The sequence below is a fragment of the Onychomys torridus genome, chromosome 22 (assembly GCF_903995425.1).
Source record: "Onychomys torridus chromosome 22, mOncTor1.1, whole genome shotgun sequence".
NCBI lineage: Eukaryota > Metazoa > Chordata > Mammalia > Rodentia > Cricetidae > Onychomys > Onychomys torridus.
Window position 1 is genome coordinate 5,035,874 of NC_050464.1, and position 20,500 is coordinate 5,056,373.

Genomic DNA, 20,500 nt, shown 5'->3' on the forward strand with positions numbered 1-20,500 from the left:
TGCTTGAAAGGCTTTCAGGGAGCTCATCTGATGCAGCTTTCATGAGCTGTCATCCTAGCATCCACATCTGCATCCACATCTGCATCTACATCTGTGCCATTTATGCACATTGTTTAAAAGCTTGTTTGCTTGTGTTAGACAGGGTCTCTCTCTCAAGCCCTGGCTGTCCTAGAACTCACTATATAGACCATGCTGGTCTCTAACTCACAGAGATTTACTTGCTTCTGCCTCCCAAGTGCTAGGAATAAAGGTGTGTGCCTTCATGTCTGGCTGCTTGTGTCCCTGTAAAGAACTCTGCACCCACCACACTTCTGTGAGTAATCCCAATAAATTCACTATTCCCCAAGTTAGATGTGGGTTGAATAACTTCTTTTGTCTGTCATTAGTGTCTTATCAAGGATGAAATGTATTAGTTCATGCCACCAACAGAGATGAAACAGCACCATGGAGTTTTCCCAACTTTGAAAGCCATTCCAAGGCTTTCAAGCCATCACATCCAGATTTGTGAAGCAGGCTGACACGTTAAGACAATTGCACAGGTTGCTAAAGCAGTTAAAAAACAACAGTGGAAAAATTCGATGACCACAAGCAATTACTGATTAAAATCTGATTTAATTGTGGAGAATGAGATCGCTGTGCACAGATCTTTCTGAGTGACGTATGGCACCTCCCATTTGTCAGGCACAAGCTGGCACTTGCTGTCTGCTGCATGAGATGCAGGAAATTCAGGCTCTAAGGACAAACAAACATCCATTCCTAGAACTACAGTGTGGGGAGAAAAAAAATGTCTTTCCGTCATTTGGATATGAAGTGTCCCTCCAAAGGTTCATGGGCTGAAGGCTTGGTTCCCAGTGCAGCTGTGTTTAGGGGTGAGGCTTTGGAGAAGTGACTCTGAGTCCATCGGTGGGTTAGTGTTATTACTGAGAGGTGTCCGAGAGTAGTGGGTGGGACCTGAGTGGATGGAGTAGGTCACTGGGGTTGCATCCCGGAAAGATCTACCTTGTTCCCACCCCATTCCCACTTTCTGGTCACCGTGATTTATGACACTTTGTTTCTCCACGCCCTCCATTCTGCCTTGTCCTGATCCAGGGGACAATGGAGCCAGGCAATCATTGATGGAAACCTCCGAAATCATGAGCCAACAAATTGTTTTAAATCAGTGGTTCTCACCCTTCATAATGCTGCGACCCTTTAATACAGTTCCTCATGTTGTGACCACCAACCATAAAGTTATTGTCGTTGCTACTTTATAACTGTAATTTTGCTACTGTTATGAATCATAATGTAAGTATTTTTGGAGAGAGAGGTTTGCCAAAGGGATTGCGACCATACTTTGAGAATTGCCATTTTAAATTGTCTTTCTCAGTGATTTAAAGTCTGTGTTCCTGTCCATCTGGAGAGCAAGTGCATACCCATAGTTAATTATGACCAGGTCACTTCATCTCCCAGGAAAGATGTAGACCGCACAGAAGTAATCAGGCTCCCTCCAACACTAGGCATCTGCAGTGGCTATTTTTCTCAGCCTCTTAGGTGAACAGATCTATAATCTTCTACACAACCTCGAGGCCAGTTGTATTCCAGAAAATTCATAAGTTGTTAGAAAGGCAGTACAGGTGCATTTTATTTAGTCCTCTCCTTTGGGACAGTCTCAGACAATAGTCTATAATTAAACTCATCGCCTTTTCGGTAGCAAGAATAGACACGTCAAGTGAGATGAATTAAGATCCTAGTTTACCACTAGATCAAAAAGAAGGCAATCACCTCTTCAGGTCTTAGACCCTGGAATTGTAGCTCATGGGGTGAGGGCTGGTTCTGAGACTTCCTTAGCCCATCCAATACCAGTGAACAGCGCCTCCTTCTCCATTCTCTGCCCGTCTTTCTTCCTTTGTTCATGTTACTGGTCTGACATCAGAGCTAGATCCTAATTCTTACCCCAATGTTATCCTTAGACACCTGTAGTATAACTGTCAGACTAATTATTCTCAGATCACAAAGCTGCAATCCCCTTTGTGCAAAGAGAACACACAGGCATAGAGAAAAGTGGTCTAAACCCTTGTTTTCAGTTTCTTAAAACAAATTAGTGTCTTGCATAGCTCGGCAGATGCTCCAATCTGAGCAACCTACGGGGGAAAAGCAGGGTGAGCCTCTTGAGTTTCATGAACTAAAATGGATGTTTTAAGCAGTGAGTGACTCTCTCATCCTTCCTTTATCAGCTAAATCAATGAGGATTATCAAATGGTTCCTAGGCAACGAATCTCACAAGAATTCTCTGAGAAATACTTTCTAGTGGCAGATGACTTTCTGAAATAGCATGGTGTTACATACAGTTGATTATGCCAAGAAACAAAATCTTAAAAACAGGATCCAGCAGAATAGAATAGATGCTTCAAACAGGGATCTGAGGGCACTCTCTGCACTCTGCATGCTGATCTCACATCTCTCAAGGTGCTCTGGTTGTGGTCATTTCTCCATGTCTCATGGACTCCACCTGAGAATTGCTATTCTTATTTATATATCTGTAACCATAGCAACAGTGTTTGTAATAGCTAAAATGTAGAAGAAACCCAGTGTCCACTGAGGAGTGAAAAGCAAAGCAAAATGGAGGTATAGACAAGTGAGCAAAAATCGTGTTTGTGGAAGGAAATCTTGGCATGTATTATACTGCGCATGAGCCGAGAGGACTTTACATGAAGTGAAATAAACCAGCCGTAGATGGGTAATACTCCAAGACTCTGCTCACGGAAGTATCCAGATGAGTCACAATCACAGGGGCAGAAAGATGGATGGAGGTTAGTGGGGACCAGAGAAGAAAGTGAGAAGGAGGAGCTGGCACGTATTCCGTGCAAATTCTCAGTGTAGGAAGACGAAAAGGATTCTAGAAGTGGGAGTGGTGATGGCAAGACAGTGAATGTCCTTAACACAACTGGGGCACAGACTGCACAACAGCTAATGGTGAGTGTGAAGCTGTGAGATGGCTCAGGGGTTAAGAGCACTGACTGCTGTTGCAGAGGACCGAGTTCAGTTCCCAGCACCCACATGGTGGCTCACTCCAGTTCCAGGGGAGCTGACATCCTCTTCTGACATCCTTGAGTATTAGACATGCGTCAGATGCATGCATGGGGAACATACATACATGCAGGCAAAACACTCATAAAGTGAAACAAAAAATTAAACATGGTAGGTATGTTATATGTGTGTGCAATATATATCTATACATAAAAAGTAAAGAATTGACACAATCTACGAAGCACATCATACTAAATGAAGTAATCCAAGCACAAATGTACAGATTCTGTCTTATTACCTCTACATGAAGGGCCTATAACAGTCAAATGCATAGAATAGAAGCAGGCTGGTTGTTGCTGGACACTAGGGGGTGGGGAAGGAAGAAGAGTGGACTTATGGGTAAATGAGCATGGAATTGTCATTTGGGAAGGTGAAAGGACTTTGGAGATGGGTAGTGGCCACAGTTGCTCAACAGCATGAATCACTCATCACAGGACTAAGGAGACATCCCAGTTGGTCAAGTGGTTACTGTGCAAACATGAGGACCTGGGTTCAATTCTGAAACCCACCTAAAAAATTCAGAATGTGGTGCCATGTGCTTGAGACCTCAGCGCTGGGAGGCAGAAACAGGTGGATCTCTGGAGCTTGCTGTCTAGCCAGCCTCGCCTGATAGGTGAATCTGAGGCCAAGTGAGAGACCCTGCATCAAAGAAAAAAGGTGCACAGCCTCTGATGAAAAGCACCCGAGGTTGACTTCTGCCCTTCATGCATGCACACAGATACATGTGCACATGCTCACTCCTCCCCCAACAAACATGCATAGGCACAAAATAAAATTGCTATAATGGGAAATTTTATGTCATGTATATTGTAGCCTCCAAATTTCCCAGGTAGGTAGAGTGACTTTGACTTTTCAAAAGTGTTTTAAGTTCTAATAATAGATTGGGACCTTAGCACATAACATAGGCTGAGAAACCTAGATTGAAAAAAACAAATGGAATCCATTACCTCAGCTAAGGAAATCTTCAGTACATTCTGGCACCATTTGTTTTCATGTGTGAACCTTCTGAACTTGCAATGTTGACGACTTTGAAAAAGGGAAGATGGGAAACCAGGCCACAGAATCTTTTATAGAAGCAGGTGTGACTGGTTTTGTTGGATGCTTTCTCCTCTGTCTTGTTGATAAATAAAAGCAGACACCATGTCAAATGAACTTTGCTCACAGCTGTTGCCAAATTGCTGTTTCATGATGACCAAATTTATCTCCACAGACCATGTGTTCTGGCTTCTCAGCCCCGTGGATATGCTTGTCACAGTGTTTGCATCCACCGTGCAGGAACCAAGCTATGATGCCTTGCAGTGTGGGAAACCATCTGCCAGATGCATCTCTGCTATATCAAGGTGAGTTGCCATAGCTCAGTCAGCTTTGATTATGGTGGTTCTCAGCTGTACCCTAGTTCAAAACATCAGGGTCTGTGGCCCTGGGCTTCCAGCTGAGAACCACTGTCCTAAGACAATGTAATCCTTTACATGCAATCTTTGAGAATAACAAAAGCTATCAAAATAAAATAAATAAATATTTATCAAATAAAAACACATCTTCAGGGCTGGAGAGATGGCTCAGCAATTAAGGGCAGTTGCTGCTCTTGAAGAGGACCCAGGTTCAATTCTCTGCTCTCACATGTCCTCACAACCATCTATAATTCCAGTTCTAGGGCATCTGAAGCCATATTTTGTCCTCTGTAGGCATAAGGTATGCAAGTACAACACCAACATTTACATTCATGCAAGCAAACACTCATATACATAAGATAAAAATAATGATTTCTTAAAATTAAAAAATGTATATCTTTAGTAGGGTGTGGTTGTGTGTATAGTCTACATCCTTTTTTTTTTTTTTTTTTTTTTTTTTTTTTGGTTTTTCAAGACAAGGTTTCTCTGTGTAATTTTTGGTACCTGTCCTGGATCTTGCTTTGTAGACCAGGCTGGCCTCGAACTCACAGAGATCCACACTGCCTCCGTGTAGTGGGTAGCCATCCCAGCATTGGTCTGGAAGTTCCAACCCCCATTGAGGCTTCAGTAATGGTCATGCCCACAAGGCGGGGCTGAGGGAGGAAGCAGAAGACCCAGGATCTAGAGGAGAGGTCTCTCTTGGTTCTGGGACCCTGGATGCTGGAGGTAGACCGAGCAGAGTTCTCCAGAGAACACTGCCGGACTGCGCCATACCTTTGCCAGACCCTACAACCTATCCCTTCATTTGTAAGTTACCCCACAAAATAAACCTCCCTTTTAACTACGTGGAGTGGCCTTAATAATTTCACCAATACCTTTCTCAGTGCTGGGATTAAAGTGTGTAGACTTTAGTCTACATCTTTAATCAGTACTCAGGAGGCACAGGAAGTGGATCTGTATGAGTTCAAGGCCAGCCTGCTCTACATAGTGAGTTTTAGACCAGCCAGAGTTACAGAGTAAGACTTTGTCTCAAAAAGTGCATATATATTTGCATATAAAAGTGCACATATATTTACATATTATATATATTTATAGCATGTTTCAAGAGAGATTTTGAATGTTCCAACATAGAAATTTAAAATATTTTAATAGATGAGTTTACCCTAGTCAAACATATTAAAAGATCATATGGAACACTATAAATATACATAATTCTATGTTTCATTTGTTAAAATACAATTTAAATACATTAAAATTTTGTGTGTATATCTATACACACACATTGGTGGTGGTGCACATCTTTAATCCTAGCACTTGGGAGGCTGAGGCAGGCAGATCTTTTTGGGTTTGAGGCCAGCCCATTCTACATACCAAGTTCCAGGACAGCCAAGCCTACATATAACAGGCCCTTAGACCTTAGCACAACTGACTCCATGATGGAGTGCCATTTAGCCTGTAAAACTTAGCACATAGACAGTACTACCTGCCAAAATGAAAATAAAGACCTGATCCACCAAAGTCCATATAGTTCTGGAAAAGTCTCAGAATGTGCTAACCTTGCTTTTAGCTTTTATAGTTTCTATAGTTCTGCTTCTGGCTAACTGTTCTTGTTAACTGAAGTATGCCAACCCAGAACATGTTTTTTGTGCTTGAAAGTTCATCCTGAGAAAGTGTAGACTGGGATCCCAAATACCCAGTGGTAGTCACAGACCAGCTAGTAAAGACTTTCCATTGGCTTAAATCTACGTCTGAGCAGTCTTGTGTGGTGAATACTCCACAACAATACATGGTGAGATCCTGTTTATATAGATATATCTTTAATTTTCTGTTCTTATTCATGTTCCTTTCCTTAAAAGTGTGACAATAGCCCAGTGGGAGTTTGTATCTCAAGCCCACCTGCCTTACTTATGAAAATGATCTAATTAATTGCAATCTAAACTGTCTTTGATTGAGTAGCACAAAGCACCCACTGTCCTACGTTCTGGGGATACTCGAGTGGACATGGTAGCATGTCAGCCTTCTTGAGAGCTTGTCATCCAGAGCAGGCAGCACATCCCCTCTGGGGCCTGATGTACTTCCAGCTGCTCCAGCTGTTGGCCACCAGTAACCCTACTTAAGTCCCTGTCCTGGTGCCTTCCCCAGGGATGGGGTAGGAGAAGCACATCCAAAGTCGGTGGGTAGGAGCCTAGACCACCCTAGAACTCCCCAGGGAGTGGCAGAGGCTGTAAAACTACCAGCCCTCAGCTGGCCTCCTCTTCTGGCTGGTGGTGCCTCCCCAGGCCCTCATAGGTGTGGGTCCCACTTAGTTCCCCCACACAAAGTCCTGTGGAGCTCACCCCAGCTGTGAGCTTTGAGCAACCTACATAGCTTCCCTACTATACACACAGCCAGCAGAGAGGGTGTTTCCTGGTGGAATGTGAATTCTCTATGTTTTGTAACCAGAGAGTGTGGTGTTCTCAGCAAAGGGGTCTTAGCATCCTGCTCTAGCGGGCAACCAGTGAACTTAGGTCATCTTGTTCGTGTGGCAAGCACTTCACCAACTGAGCTATTGCCTCAGTCCTGCATCCATTAATTTCATCTCAAATTGCATCTTGTGAAGCTGGTGCCATCTATGCATCTCTTTCTCAGTTCACAGAGGAAAGGTGAGAGCCTGGGGCCGTCATTTCCTCCATGCCTGTGGTCACTTTACAGTTGTGGATGAGAGCTTGGTGTTGAATGGGTCAGACGGCCTCTCTCGGGGCTTCTCTGAGCTGTGAATTCATTTGAGCTAATTCAAGTTTTATGCCATTTAATTTTAATAGGAGATGATTAGCTCACAAATAATACTTTTAACGAGTTGGAACGCAGATGTGTGAGAACCAACATTGAGCTGAAGACATTATTTCAGTACCATTTAATTTGACTCATCTCAGGGAGAATAGAGAAGGCATTTTTAGTGACCATCGAGGCAGCTGATTGAAATTCTAATAAACCCGGGTGTCTTAATCAGTGTTCCACTGCTGTGAAGAGACACCATGAACAAGGCAGCTCTTTTTTTTTTTAAATTTTTAATTTTATGTCCACTGGTGTTTTGTCTACATGTATCTGTGTGAGAATGCTGGATCCCCTGGAACTGGAGTTATAGGCAGTTGCGAGCTGCCATGTGGGTGCTGGGAATTGAACCTGGGTCCTCTGGAAGAGTAGCCAGCATTCCTAACCTCTGAACCATCTCTTCAGCCCCAAGGCAACGCCAATAACAGAAAGCATTTAGCTGGGGCTTGCTTACAGTTTCAGAGGGTTAGTCCATTATCATGGAGGGGAGCGTGGAGGCACACAGGCAGGCAGGCACTGGAGCACTAGTGGATAGTGTTACATCCTGATCCACAGAGGGTGGGGGGTGGGAGAGAGATAGACAGAGAAAGAGACTGAGACACACACACACACACACACACACACACACACACACACACACACATCAGAGAGAGAGACAGAGGGACAGAAAGAGAATCAGAGAGAGAGACAGAGATTGGGCCTGGTGTGGGCTTTTGAAACCCCATGCCCACCACTAGTGACACACCTCCTCCAATGATTAAGCCACTCCAACAAGGCCACACCTCCGAATCCTTTCAAACGGTCCATCAACTGGGGACCAAGCAGGCAACTCCATGAGCTTATGGAGTCACTGTTATTCAAACCACCTCACTGGCTCTATTAACTGGTGGCCCTAAGGTTCTTCCAACACAGGTGTTAATGTTTCCCTTTATCCATCATTAACGTCCCAGGAGACAGAGCAGATAGTATGATGCGGGCCACACAGGGGCTGCCGCACTGTGATTTCTGCTACTTCACTTCATCCCTCATGAGCTCCTGGGCTATCAGGGGCTTTTGTCACTCCATCCGGCTCAACATGTTTGAATTACAAAGGAATTTAAGACATACACACTTCACGGCGTGATGTTACTGGTACCCCTTCTGCATCAGGATGTGGCACTTGAGGATGAAGAACACTGAAGTGAGAAGGGATGCTTCAAACCAGGTGCCACCAACACCTTGTCTAACTCTGACGTGGAGTCCTCAGGTACCTGCTCAAGGTCAGCAGGGTCAGGCCCAGGCTCTCACGACTACTAGATCCTGGGAGTACCAGGTTCCCTGAAAGCCTGGTTCTCTTGAGAAGCCTGCTTCACACAGCTCAGTCCTGTCTTCAAAGCCAGTGTCCTGGGGCTCTGGGGTGAAAGTTACCGCTAAACAAGGGCTCCTGCCTTTGTTGGTCTCCAGCTGGTGGGCGGGAAGACAAAGTGAATGAATGGTACTGAGAACCATGGAGAAGGGCAGAGGGGAGACAAGGTTTGTGTGTGTGTTGGGGACACACTAGCAGCCATGATCAGACTCCCAAGACAGTGGTTCTCAACCTTCCTATTGCTGTGACCCCTTTAATTCATTTTCTCATGTTGTGGTGACTCCCAAACATAAAATTATTACGTTGCTACTTCATAGCTATAATTTAGCTACTGTTATGAATTGTAATGTAAATGTCTGTGTTTCCCAATGGTCGTAGGTCACCCCATGAAAGGGTCGTTCAACCCACAGGTGGAGAACTGCTGCCCTAGGAGAAAGCAGAGTTCTGGAGAAAGACTAGAGGAAGGCAGGTACCAGTGGTGGGACAGGCATGGGTGATCTTTCCGAAGAGACAACCAGGAAAAGGCCGGTCTCAAGGAAGAAGGGATACAGGGAGGGGAGACGGAGAGCCAGGGGCTCAGATTGCTAAAGATGGCGTGAGGAGTGGGGCTTTCCTCTGTGGGGATTAGGACCCTATCAAGAGGCTTTGGCCAGTTGAAATCATGTGGTTTACATGCATGAAGAATAAGCTGAAGGTTGTAGCTAGAACAGTTGGAGAGAGCCAGCAGGAAAGATCATGGAGTTAGCTAGGTGAGCAGGCTGTGTGTGTGTGTGTGTGTGTGTGTGTGTGTGTGTGTGTGTGTGTGTGTGTGTGTGTATGTGAGAGAGAGAGAGAGAGAGAGATTTGGACCAAGCCGGCAGAGTGGACAGACTGAGAGGTAGGGGAATCCAGAAGCAGTGTTTTTCTTTTTAAGATTTTTCTTGTTAATATTTATATTTGAGCATTTAGTAGTTGATTGTTTGAAGTTATTTCCTATGCTGTTGCTCTGTCAGTCTTTATTTAATAGGCTAATTTTAGAGCAGTTTCAGATTCGCAGCAAAGTTGAGCAGAAGGGTACAAAGCGTTCCCATCAGCCCCCTGCACCAAGGCACGCACAGCCTCCCAGACTGTCACCATCCGCCACCAGAGTGGTGATTTGTTATACTTGATGAAGTTGCCTCGACAGGCCCTTATCACTCTAAGTCCACAGCTCACACCTCAGTGGGTTTGGAGCAATGCATCCCGACATGTGTCCACCATTAGAATGCCATTGCACCAAAATCCTCTTTCCAGCCCCAGGAAGCCATCAGTCATTTTACTACACTCCTGCTATAGTTTGGACTTTTCCCGAATGTCAAATAGTTGGAGTCCCATAATATATGGCCTTTTTAGATTGGCTTCATGTAAGAGTCTCATGTGCTTGCTTGTGCCCTCAGAGTTCATTTCTTTTTCAGCTAAGTAATATTCTACTGCCTGAACACGCTATGACTTATTTACCCATCCCCGTTCTGACAGATATCTCAGGAGCTTTGGTGTTTGGGCAAATTTGGCTTCTGGATAGTCTTTGAAAGTAAAGTTGACAGTTTGCTCCCAATTTGAGTGTTTTCTTAGCAGTCCCTCCAAAGAGGATACCCAGGTGTTCATTGCAACTGAAGAGTGGAATTCTCATTTCCTCTTGCACTAGTGCAGTGGGGAGCAGTAACAGCCTCAGTTGTGTGTCAGGCTGGGTACATGTGTGCTCGGTGCTGCGAATGTTCTCATTTTACAATCAGAGAACAGGGTGAATTCTCTGCTTGCTTAAGGCCATGTGCATCTGTTCACACCTGGCTCCTGAGAGCGTAAATATTATACAAGGGTCAACTCTGGCACCATGCTGGCAGAACTGATGTTTGAAGGTATATACGGCCTGAAATCAGGCTCCAAACTAAGCCACAGTTAAGGATGAATTAATACCCTGCCCCCCCCCCACGAGGCTGCAGTCAGCTGGCCATCAGCTGGTGCTGTCACCAGAGCACATGTGCTCTTATCCCCACAAAGTGCGCCCAGCACACAGTAGGTGTTCCAACCACACAGCTGTTAGAGAAAAACTACCTAGAACCTGAAATCTCCTGAACACCTTCCCTAGTGGTTCAACTGCAAGAAATTCTTCTGTGAGTCCTTTGAATATATATAAAGACCACATCACTACATCCATCAACGGCCCTCAGGAGACATGACATTTTCTGATTGTGGGACATAAGAAAAATCAGCAATGCTGCAAGTTTTCATGGAACTGGATGTGTTTAACTCGATGCGTCCTCCTCCTCTTGTCTGAGGTCTCTGTGTGTTTATGTATGCATATGATAAAAACATTTACCTTATGAGGCTGGAAAGATAGTGCAGCAGTTAAGAGCACTTGCTGGACTTGCAGAAGACCTGGGTTTGGGGCCCAGAACCCACATGGCAGTTCACAACCATCTGTAAACCCTGCTCCAAAGGGGATCTGATGCCCTCCTCTGGGTAGCACCTCCTCTGTGGGCACCAGGCATGCACATGGTGCACCTATATACTGTAGTTGGAATCTTAAAAGGTCTTATTAATTAACTCAAACCTGAGGCCAGTTATTGGGGTGAACGCTGGAAGATCAGAGAGACAGAACAAGCCACAGCTTCCTCACCTTACCAGTTCCTCAGCTGGTCTTGTTTCCTCAGACTGCAAGCTTCTGAGTCCTCATCCAGAATGGGTCTCAGCTGAACTACTGCTAGAAGCCTAAAAGCCTAACCAGCCAAATGTTTCTAGTTTCTGGTCTTCATGCCTTATATATCTTTCTCTTTCTGCCATCACTCCCTGGGATTAAAGGCTTGCTTTCTGGGATTAAAGGCGCGTGTCTCCATGCTGGCTGTATCCTTGAACACACAGAGATCCACCTGCCTCTGCCTCCCAAGTGCTGGGATTAAAGGCGTGCACCAGCACCACCCAGCTTCTGCTATGGCTTGCTCTGACCCATTTTCTAGCCACCATTTTTGGCTCTGTTCTAGTGGCTGTCTGTTCTCTGACCCCAGATAAATTTATTAGGGTGCACAATATTGTGGGGAACACAATACCACCACAATATACATACAGGCAAAACACTCACACATATAAATAAAAATAAATATAATGGTTTTTTAATTAGTTTTTACTATGAACCAATTATAAAAATCTCTAGATACAAGATAGTCTAAATGAGCATATTTGGCAAAATGATAGTTTGGAGAATCCATTTTAGTGTCTCCTTTTCTTGACTGTTACTGTCACTGACAGTAACATGTAGCAGAGTATGAATCTCACATTTCTTGGTATCGTGAGTGTAATGTGATCAGTGTGAACTCAGATATGTGTAAGACTCACATGTGAGCAGGACACACACATGTGAAATAGCCCAGTATTAAACTGGGCTATTCTTCTTGCCAAGAAGGCATGCACCAATCGCCCAGCCGTGGACTGTGCTGGTGGCATCTTCCAGACACAAAACCACGGGCCTCAGCAGCTTCCTTCACTACTGGCAGGAACACAGCTGGAGTTCTTCCAGCTGCACTCTGCAGAAGTGGGGTGTAAATTTAATATGCCAGACTTCTTTGCATTGCTGAAGGAATTAAATAGAAGGAATGATGCCTTTGCTCCCCCGTCTCTTCCTGCTCCGGCTTCACTGTCAACACTTCAAGCCTGGCAAGTGTCACAGGACCTGCTAACCCACGCTTTGGCTAGAATATGTCGAGTATGGTTGGCTTCTGAAGTCCCCTAATGTAAGCCAAACATCACATCCACAGAACGCTCCATTTCCTCATGTCAAGCTGCCCCTGTGCTATCTGTTTTCTGATTGCAAAATAAAAAAAAAAAAGAAAAGACACAACTAATGTGAAGGCACCAACATTTACCAACCTCAGAAGAAAGGGCGTCTCTTGGCTCACAGCATCTGCTTCCCTCAGACCATGCAGAGGAGGCCATGGGTGCTATTTAACGTGGGACACAAGGAAAGAGAGTACTGGCAGACACCTTCCGGGTGCCTTAAGGACAGGTCTCCTGGGAAGCCTGCTCAGCTGTGGAAGCAGTGTCAGGCCAGGCTGCAAAGATTTTAACTCCTTGTTGCAGACACTTAGCCTCACAGGAGGGCTTCTGATTGATTCGTCATGTAAGAATCAATATCACGCTGGTTAAAGTGGACACCAAAGCTTCCTCATGTGAGATGGGAATTTGGGTGTGGCCTGTTGCCAGAATGGAAGATTTCAAATTTCTTGCCACAGTTATAGAGTAAGTGGTCAAAAGCTAAATAATGAAGAGTCAATAAATGTCACACACAGAAGGCATCACACAGCGTCCTATAATCAATTTTCTTATGACCCTCATTATTGAAGGCTGTGCAAAACTCCCCAATCTGCCCATCAACCCCAAGTTATAGAGGGCACTCACACCTCTCCACCTCCTGACTCCTCTGGGAAAGTGCCCATTTGGGGAAGTTTGGGTAGGACATTATATTAGTTAGCTTTTTGTCCTCATAACAAAATACCTGAGACAATCAAGTTACAAAGAAAAAAGGTTTACTTGGGGCTGCAGTTTTGGAAGCTCAAGCCCCATTGATTTGAGCCTGAGGTGTGGTAACACATTAAGGTGGATGTGTGAGGCAAAAGCAAAGACAGAGGATGGACCCTAATCGCCTAAGCATCTCCCACAAGGCTCTCCCTCCTGCAGGCTATACTTCCTCCCAATAACCATCACCTCGGGAATCAAGCCTTTATAATCTCTCCCTCCTCCCCTCTCTCTTCCCCTCTCTCTTCCTTTGTCAATGTCTCTCTCTTCTCTTTTTATTCTTGTTATTTTTTTCTGGGACAGTCTCATGTAGCCCAGTCAAGCTGGCTTTAAGCTTTCTACATAGCTAAGTGTGGTGGTCTGAGTGAGGATGGGCCCCACAAAAGGCTTAAATGCTTGAATGCTTGGTTCCCACTACCCACCCCCATTGGTGAACTGTCTGAGAAGGATCAGGAGGTGTGGCCTTGTTGGAAAAGTGTGTCACTAGGGGTGGGCTTTGAGGTTTCAAAAGCCTCTCGCCACCCCCAGTGTCCTGCCTCTTGCTGGCTGATCTGTGAGAAGTGTGAACTCTTGGCAGTTCCTGTCGCTACGCCTTTGCTCTACCATCATGGACTGTAACCCTCTGTAACTGCCACCCTAACTAAATGCTTTCTTTTATAAATCACCTTGGTCATGGTGCTTTGTTACAGCAATAGAAATCTTAACTGATAAACCAAAGATGACTTTGAGCCCCTGATGATTCCCCTGCATCCATTTCTTAGGTGCTGGGGGGATATTAGTACACCCTACCATTCACATCTATCCTTGGGGGATGTTCATAATCCAAAGTACAGCAGACATTTGCCTTAGACTCTATGCATGCTGACCTGAGCAATGGATGCATTTTGTTCCTTAGCCACAGTTACACACACACACACACACACACACACACACACACACATACACGCACACATACAGACACAGACACATACACATACACAGACACACACAGACACAGACACAGCCACATACACAGACACACACACACAGACACAGACACAGACACACACATACACAGACACACACACACACACACACACACATGCACGTGTGCACAGATGCACACTTTCAGATTTTCCATGGGATTCCCCTCTGCAAGCTAAGAAGATGGCCTCAGGGTGCAAGCTCATGGCTGCCTAGGGCCACTGGCACCTGTACGAGGAAGTAACCAGCCTAAGGTAGAAAAGCAAGATGCTGGTAAGCAGAGAAGCGAAGACAAGCAGAAATAAATCACCGAGGAGCCGACTGCCCATTGCTAGGCAGACGCCTCTTGTAGCTTCGACTTCTTCCCCATGAGTTACTCTAGAGTCTTCTCAGCCAGACAGTAAAAGGCATTAATCTAGTTTGAACTGGATTTCTGCCTTGTGGTAACAAAACTCTTAAGCACACCAACAAATAGGGAATCTGAAGTTATAGTCATTGGAGGGATGAGGACTCCTCTTCTGCTTATACTGTATTACATATAATATTTAGAATATATTAAACATATGTACGTTTAGAAAAGCTAAGCATAAGGGGACAAGGAAGGACTGCATGTAACGGACACAAGTTATGAAAGAGGATGTAAAGCTAATTGTTTTTTTATTTCTAAGTCTTCGTGGACTCTGTGTGCTGGTGGATAAGTGCATAAAACACATTCAAGCTTGAATGTGTAAAACTTCATTTGAAGCGCCACAGCTTTCATTTGGACTGCCAATTCTAACCATATAGATGTTCTCTTAGTAGTATGACTTAGAGTGTGGTTAATTTTGGTATGTGATGCTTTTATTTATCTGGAAGTTGTTTTTTTTTTTTTTTTTTTCTTCTCGAGACAGGGTTTCTCTGTGTAGCTTTGTGCCTTTCCTGGAACTCACTCTGTAGACCAGACTGGCCTCAAACTCACAGAGATCCACATGGCTCTGCCTCCTGAGTGCTGGGATTAAAGGCGTGCGCCACCACCGCCCAGCTTGGAAATTTTTTAAAATAATAAAATGTATTTTTAAAAGGGGTTGGGGATGGCTGGGAGTATGGCAGGTACCAGCTACCTGGAGTCACTGAGCAGACACAGCTGCTTGCTCTCAGCTCCTGGTTCCTCTACATGACACTTCTCAGTTCCAAGTGTATCTACTTGGTTCCCTCCCACAACTCTTCTCAGGGTTCTGTGTGAGACCCTGCCTGCCTCTGCTATTACCCAGCACTTCACACTTGTCCATTTTTCCCGTGCATGCTGCAGGGAGTGAATTCCAGGCCTGAGGAACAGCTCAGTGGCAGGGCACTCTCACATTGGCCAGAGACTGTGGATTCAGATTCGATCCTTATCTCTGGGGTAAACATGGGCAAATTCCACTGCTGAGTAAATGGAGTGAGCATGGTCAAAATCCATGTTGTTGCTGTTGGCTTGAAGAACATCCAGCTGGTCTTATGAATTTATTTTTCCTGAACTGCCCAAGCAATGAGAGGCTCCTAAAATTTGACCAGGTGAATTGTCTTTTGTTAAAGTGCTTTTTGTATATAAGAACATTGTTTGTTTTTTAAAAGAAAGCGATTATTTTATGTGTATAAGTGTTTGTCTACATGTAGAATGTGTACCTTGTGTATGCAGTGCTTGGGGAGGCCAGAAGAGGGAGTCATATCTCCTGGAACTGGAGTTTCAGATGGTTAAACGCCACCTTATACATCCCGGAACTGAATCTTGGACCTCTGGAAGAGCAGCCAGTACACTTAACCACTGAGCCATCTCTCCAGCCCTACATTGCTCTGTTTTAAAAATGCTTCTGCTCATCACACAGAGATTAAAGGGGATGTGAATATCCCTTTACTGCAGCACTTGCTACCTGGGACAGTGTTTGTTGTTTTTATCTCACCATGGGACTATGGTGTGCCCTTGAGAGCAATGATCATGTCTTACTGATTTGTCCACGCAGGCTTTAACACGGGTGTAACAGGCACCTGATGTGTCTTGATCATACAAATGACTATTTAAACTCCATAGAACCTCACTTCTCAAGGTATGATGCCAGTGGCAGCAGCATTTGGGACTGATGCTGGGACCCCTCCCCAGAACCGCTGCTCTTTAAATTTCAAAAAGTGTTCTTGTGAGAATATAGGACCCAGAAAGAGTCCTGGAGCCTTCTGGAGGACACGCCAAGACACAGCACAACACAAAACAGCTCCATTGTGGCCCAAAGCAGAATCTGTGCAGGGAGAGAGTTTAGAAGCAGTGTGAGGTCTCAGACTGGCCGGAACAGATCTGCTGAATCAAGGCAGTGCCGCCCCTTGGCACTGTGTTGCTTTCGTGAGAAAGAGGGAAGGGGGTAGGTACCAGCAGTGCGGGTGAGAGATGAAGAGGGCTGAAACCAGGGAGGTGAAGTGGAGGGTCTTGTTGGCAGGAGAGCTGGAGCAACCTGGTAGGGCCAGCGGCTGATGGAGGTTAAAAAAGGAGTTTAAAGAAAAAGAGGGCTAAGGCTAGGAGCTAGCTGGGCTGGAGCAGGAGTTGCAGTGAGAATCAGGGGAGGCAGAGGCACCAGATGATGCCCAAAGGGTTCTCAGGATCCTTTGCCCTGCACAACATTTAGGTCACACGTAAATTCGACTTTTCTTCTTCCACCTTTAAGCTGGAGATCATGTTTAAATTTAAGATCTGATCCGGTTCCGGGATGAGAGACACAGGCTCAACCTTTTAAGGCAGACACTTTTCAGGATCTTAGTCCTAGACTCCATGGATGTGGTACAGGAAATAATAAATTAACAGTGTTACTTTGGTGCTTAAATGAATTGGGTTTGGGCCAGTGCCTGCAGGAAGCTTTTGCAAGAACGCCCTAAATGATTTCCACTCGCAAACGGCTCCAGGAGTCCTTAATGAGCAAACTGGGTGAAGATAACAGCTATCCAAGTAGCGAACGTCCCCAAGGGAACAATAATAGCGAGTTTGCAGAGTGGCCAGCTGCAGCTTGCTACTGTAAGGCTCCTCCGCCCCAGTTTGCTCACCCTGCATCCCTCCTGCACGTTCCGAAAACCCTGTCGCCGTGTGCAATTCTTTTGGTCCTGAACTCGGCAGGCAGTTTAGGGCAAAGCATGACGAAGTCGAGCCCCTGGGGGCTAAGACTCCTCAGGGAAGTCACAGGAACCAAGTAGGAGACCGGGCTATCCTCCAGGATGGAATGCAGAGCGGGTCTCCGCGCGACTGCGGCAGGCGGGCGTCCACGGTGTCGGGCTCCCTCCCCGCGCGTAGCTGCGACCTGTGGGGGCGCGCGCGGCCTCATGGGGTTCCCGCGGGCGCGTGCCGGGCGGGGAGCGCGCAGGGCGGAGAGCCGGGCGCGAGCGCCGCCGCTCACCTGCCGCGGGCGCCACCGCGGACGTGCCACGCGGGTGGCCCGCGTTCTTCAGCAGCACCGGAGGAGCCCCCATCGGCCTGGGAGTGCCAAGGTGACCCCCAATGACCCTCCTGCCTCGCAGGCTGCGCGCCCCCGCCGCTAAGGGAGCGGCCAAATGCATGCACATCCTTCTGTCTGTCTGTCTGTCTGTCTGGGCACTTCGGTGGTACACACCTACCTTTTGTGACCCTTGCTCTCTGGTCCGTGCACACGGGGGAGAGGCTGGGACACCCCACCTCTTTGTTTGGGTCCGGAGGTGTGTTTGGGGGTGTGCACGCGCGTGGGGGATGTTTGGGAAGGGTGGGAATTCGTGGTCTTTAAAATATTCCACCCTCCTGCAGACTTGTAGCTGCTGGGCGGTGCTCTCAGCTGCCCAGATGTCAAACAGTTGTTGCTTTTTGGCATGCGAGATGCAATTAGCCAATGTCGGTTCCCAGCGCTTTGGCGAGTGCGCTTGTGGCGCCTCGGGAGTCCTGTCCTGTGCTTCCCTCGGTGACAAACGGCATTTCAGTTGTGGGGTTTAATCCATGCAGACTTCAGCTTTTGTTTCTAATTCCTGAAGCTCGTGGCATTTTTGACACTGGTATCTGAGCCCAGGGCTGTCTGTCTGTCTCTGTGTGTTTTGCATGATCTTGGTACCCTACCGTACCCAAACATTAAAAAGCCTGTCTTTCCGTTGAAGAGGACAGGGGTTAAAATGAACGAAGACCTGAAGGTCAATTTAAGCGGGCTGCCTCGGGATTGTATAGATGCCAGTGCTCCGGAGAACATCTCAGCCGCTGTCCCCTCCCAGGGCCCTGTTGTGGAGTCAGAACCTGAGCTTGTTGTCAACCCCTGGGACATTGTTTTGTGCAGCTCAGGAACCCTCATCTGCTGTGAAAATGCCGTTGTCGTCCTTATCATCTTCCACAGCCCCAGCCTGCGAGCACCCATGTTCTTGCTGATAGGCAGCCTGGCTCTTGCAGACTTGCTGGCTGGCCTGGGACTCATCATCAATTTTGTGTTTGCTTACCTGCTTCAGTCAGAGGCCACCAAGCTGGTCACAATCGGACTCATTGTCGCCTCTTTCTCTGCCTCTGTCTGCAGTTTGCTGGCTATCACTGTGGACCGCTACCTCTCCCTGTATTATGCCCTGACGTACCACTCTGAGAGGACCGTCACATTTACCTATGTCATGCTGGTTATGCTCTGGGGGACCTCCATCTGCCTGGGGCTGCTGCCTGTCATGGGCTGGAACTGCCTGAGGGATGAATCCACCTGCAGCGTGGTCAGACCTCTCACGAAGAACAATGCTGCGATCCTCTCCATCTCCTTCCTCTTCATGTTTGCACTGATGCTTCAGCTCTACATCCAGATCTGTAAGATTGTGATGAGGCATGCCCATCAGATAGCCCTGCAGCACCACTTCTTGGCCACATCGCACTATGTGACTACCCGGAAAGGGGTCTCAACCCTGGCTCTCATCCTGGGGACCTTCGCTGCGTGTTGGATGCCTTTCACGCTCTATTCCTTGATCGCCGATTACACCTACCCCTCCATCTATACCTACGCCACCCTTCTGCCCGCCACCTACAATTCCATCATCAACCCTGTCATATATGCTTTTAGAAACCAAGAGATCCAGAAAGCCCTCTGCCTCATTTGCTGTGGGTGTGTCCCTTCCACGCTGTCCCAGAGAGCGCGGTCTCCCAGCGACGTGTAGCAGCCTTCCTCCTGCAGGACACTGCCTCTACTAAGCACCCCCACTGCCCAGGGTGGCCAGTGCTGTCCTCCCCTGGAATTCTTTGCACTGGGTTATCCCAAGCAGAAGAATGACATCAGATAAGCGAGGACAGTGGAAAAATCACGTCACCAGTGTTAAAGCAAAAAGGACTTCTCTGCTCAGCATTATGTTGTTGGCTTTGGAAGTTAGGTTTATTATTATTTTTAAAAATATTTTACTTAAGAGGTTTTTGTTTGTTTGTTTAGAAGGTGTAGTGGGACCCCATGTGGCCATGAAATTCTGCACAAGTCCCAGGATTTTTAACCTAGACTTGAAAATAAATCAGTTTTTAAGGAAACTGGAGAAGGAATTTTTCTGGATTTAAAAAAAATCAAGGTAGATCTTCCATTCTGTATGTATCTAACAGGATATGAGTTTTTCCATATGACCAAAATAGTTTACATAATTATGTTTGGAAAGACTTGTTTTCAGTAACACGAACTCAGTAACAAGTTACCGATAACAAAATCACAAACTCCTTTGTTCTTTCTCTGCTATCAGCAGTCACTGCTCGTGAGAATTACTTTGCAGTTTCTCCATGTCACAGTTTGGTATGCATGGTTACCTGTGATAGATAGACCACTAATTGCAATATTGCCACATTAAACCCAGAATTAAAAGTCATTTTTCAATACAGTTTTAATGTAGTCTTTCCAAAATGAGTCATGAAAAAAAAACGTTTTGAATTACATTGTGATTTTTAAAGCTTTGGTCTGGTGGTCTTCAGAAAACAAAAGAGAAAATATTAATAGTATCTATTGAAAGTAGATTATATTTATTTTAATATATTCTGAAAAATAAATGAGTATGGCACTATTAAGAAATCTACAAACATCACTTCTTACATCTCATCTATGAATCTATTAATTGTTTTTCTTGCTTAAGATGAATAGAATTAAGTGTTATAAACATTTTTTTCTGGTTCATATTGTTGGTAGTGCAAAATGCATCTGAAGCAAGTAGTCTCCTATCTTAATGACCAGGTCTGTGAAATGTCCAGACTGGTGTGTGCCGTATGTGTCCTGTGGGCTCACAGCTCACAGGAAGAGCAGCCATGTGTTTGTTGGTGAAAAGTTTAATTTATTTTCACCAAAAGATACCCTACAAGGACTCTGTTACCTGCCTTCAGAGAGCAAAGGTTTAGCTGGGAAATGAGTACAAGAAGTGAGTTGAAACACTCAGCAAGGTCTTTGTGCCTGAATGTTATTTT

The 20,500-nt window shown here is 45.8% G+C and overlaps 1 protein-coding gene across 2 annotated transcripts; it reads left to right on the forward strand.

Annotated features, from left to right (window-relative positions):
• The first annotated feature begins 17,084 nt into the window (after window positions 1-17,084).
• Window positions 17,085-19,933, forward strand: Gpr12 (G protein-coupled receptor 12). 2 transcript variants are annotated; one of them, XM_036172084.1, is made up of 2 exons: window positions 17,085-17,580; window positions 18,211-19,933. In XM_036172084.1, exons 1-2 carry the CDS (start codon window positions 17,311-17,313, stop codon window positions 19,228-19,230), a joined length of 1,290 nt encoding a protein of 429 aa, XP_036027977.1. In that variant the 5' UTR covers window positions 17,085-17,310; the 3' UTR covers window positions 19,231-19,933. The 2 variants fall into 2 exon arrangements, with proteins under 2 accessions (XP_036027977.1, XP_036027979.1); XM_036172086.1 differs by having other exon boundaries at window positions 17,524-17,580; window positions 18,615-19,933.
• The last annotated feature ends 567 nt before the right edge of the window (window positions 19,934-20,500 follow it).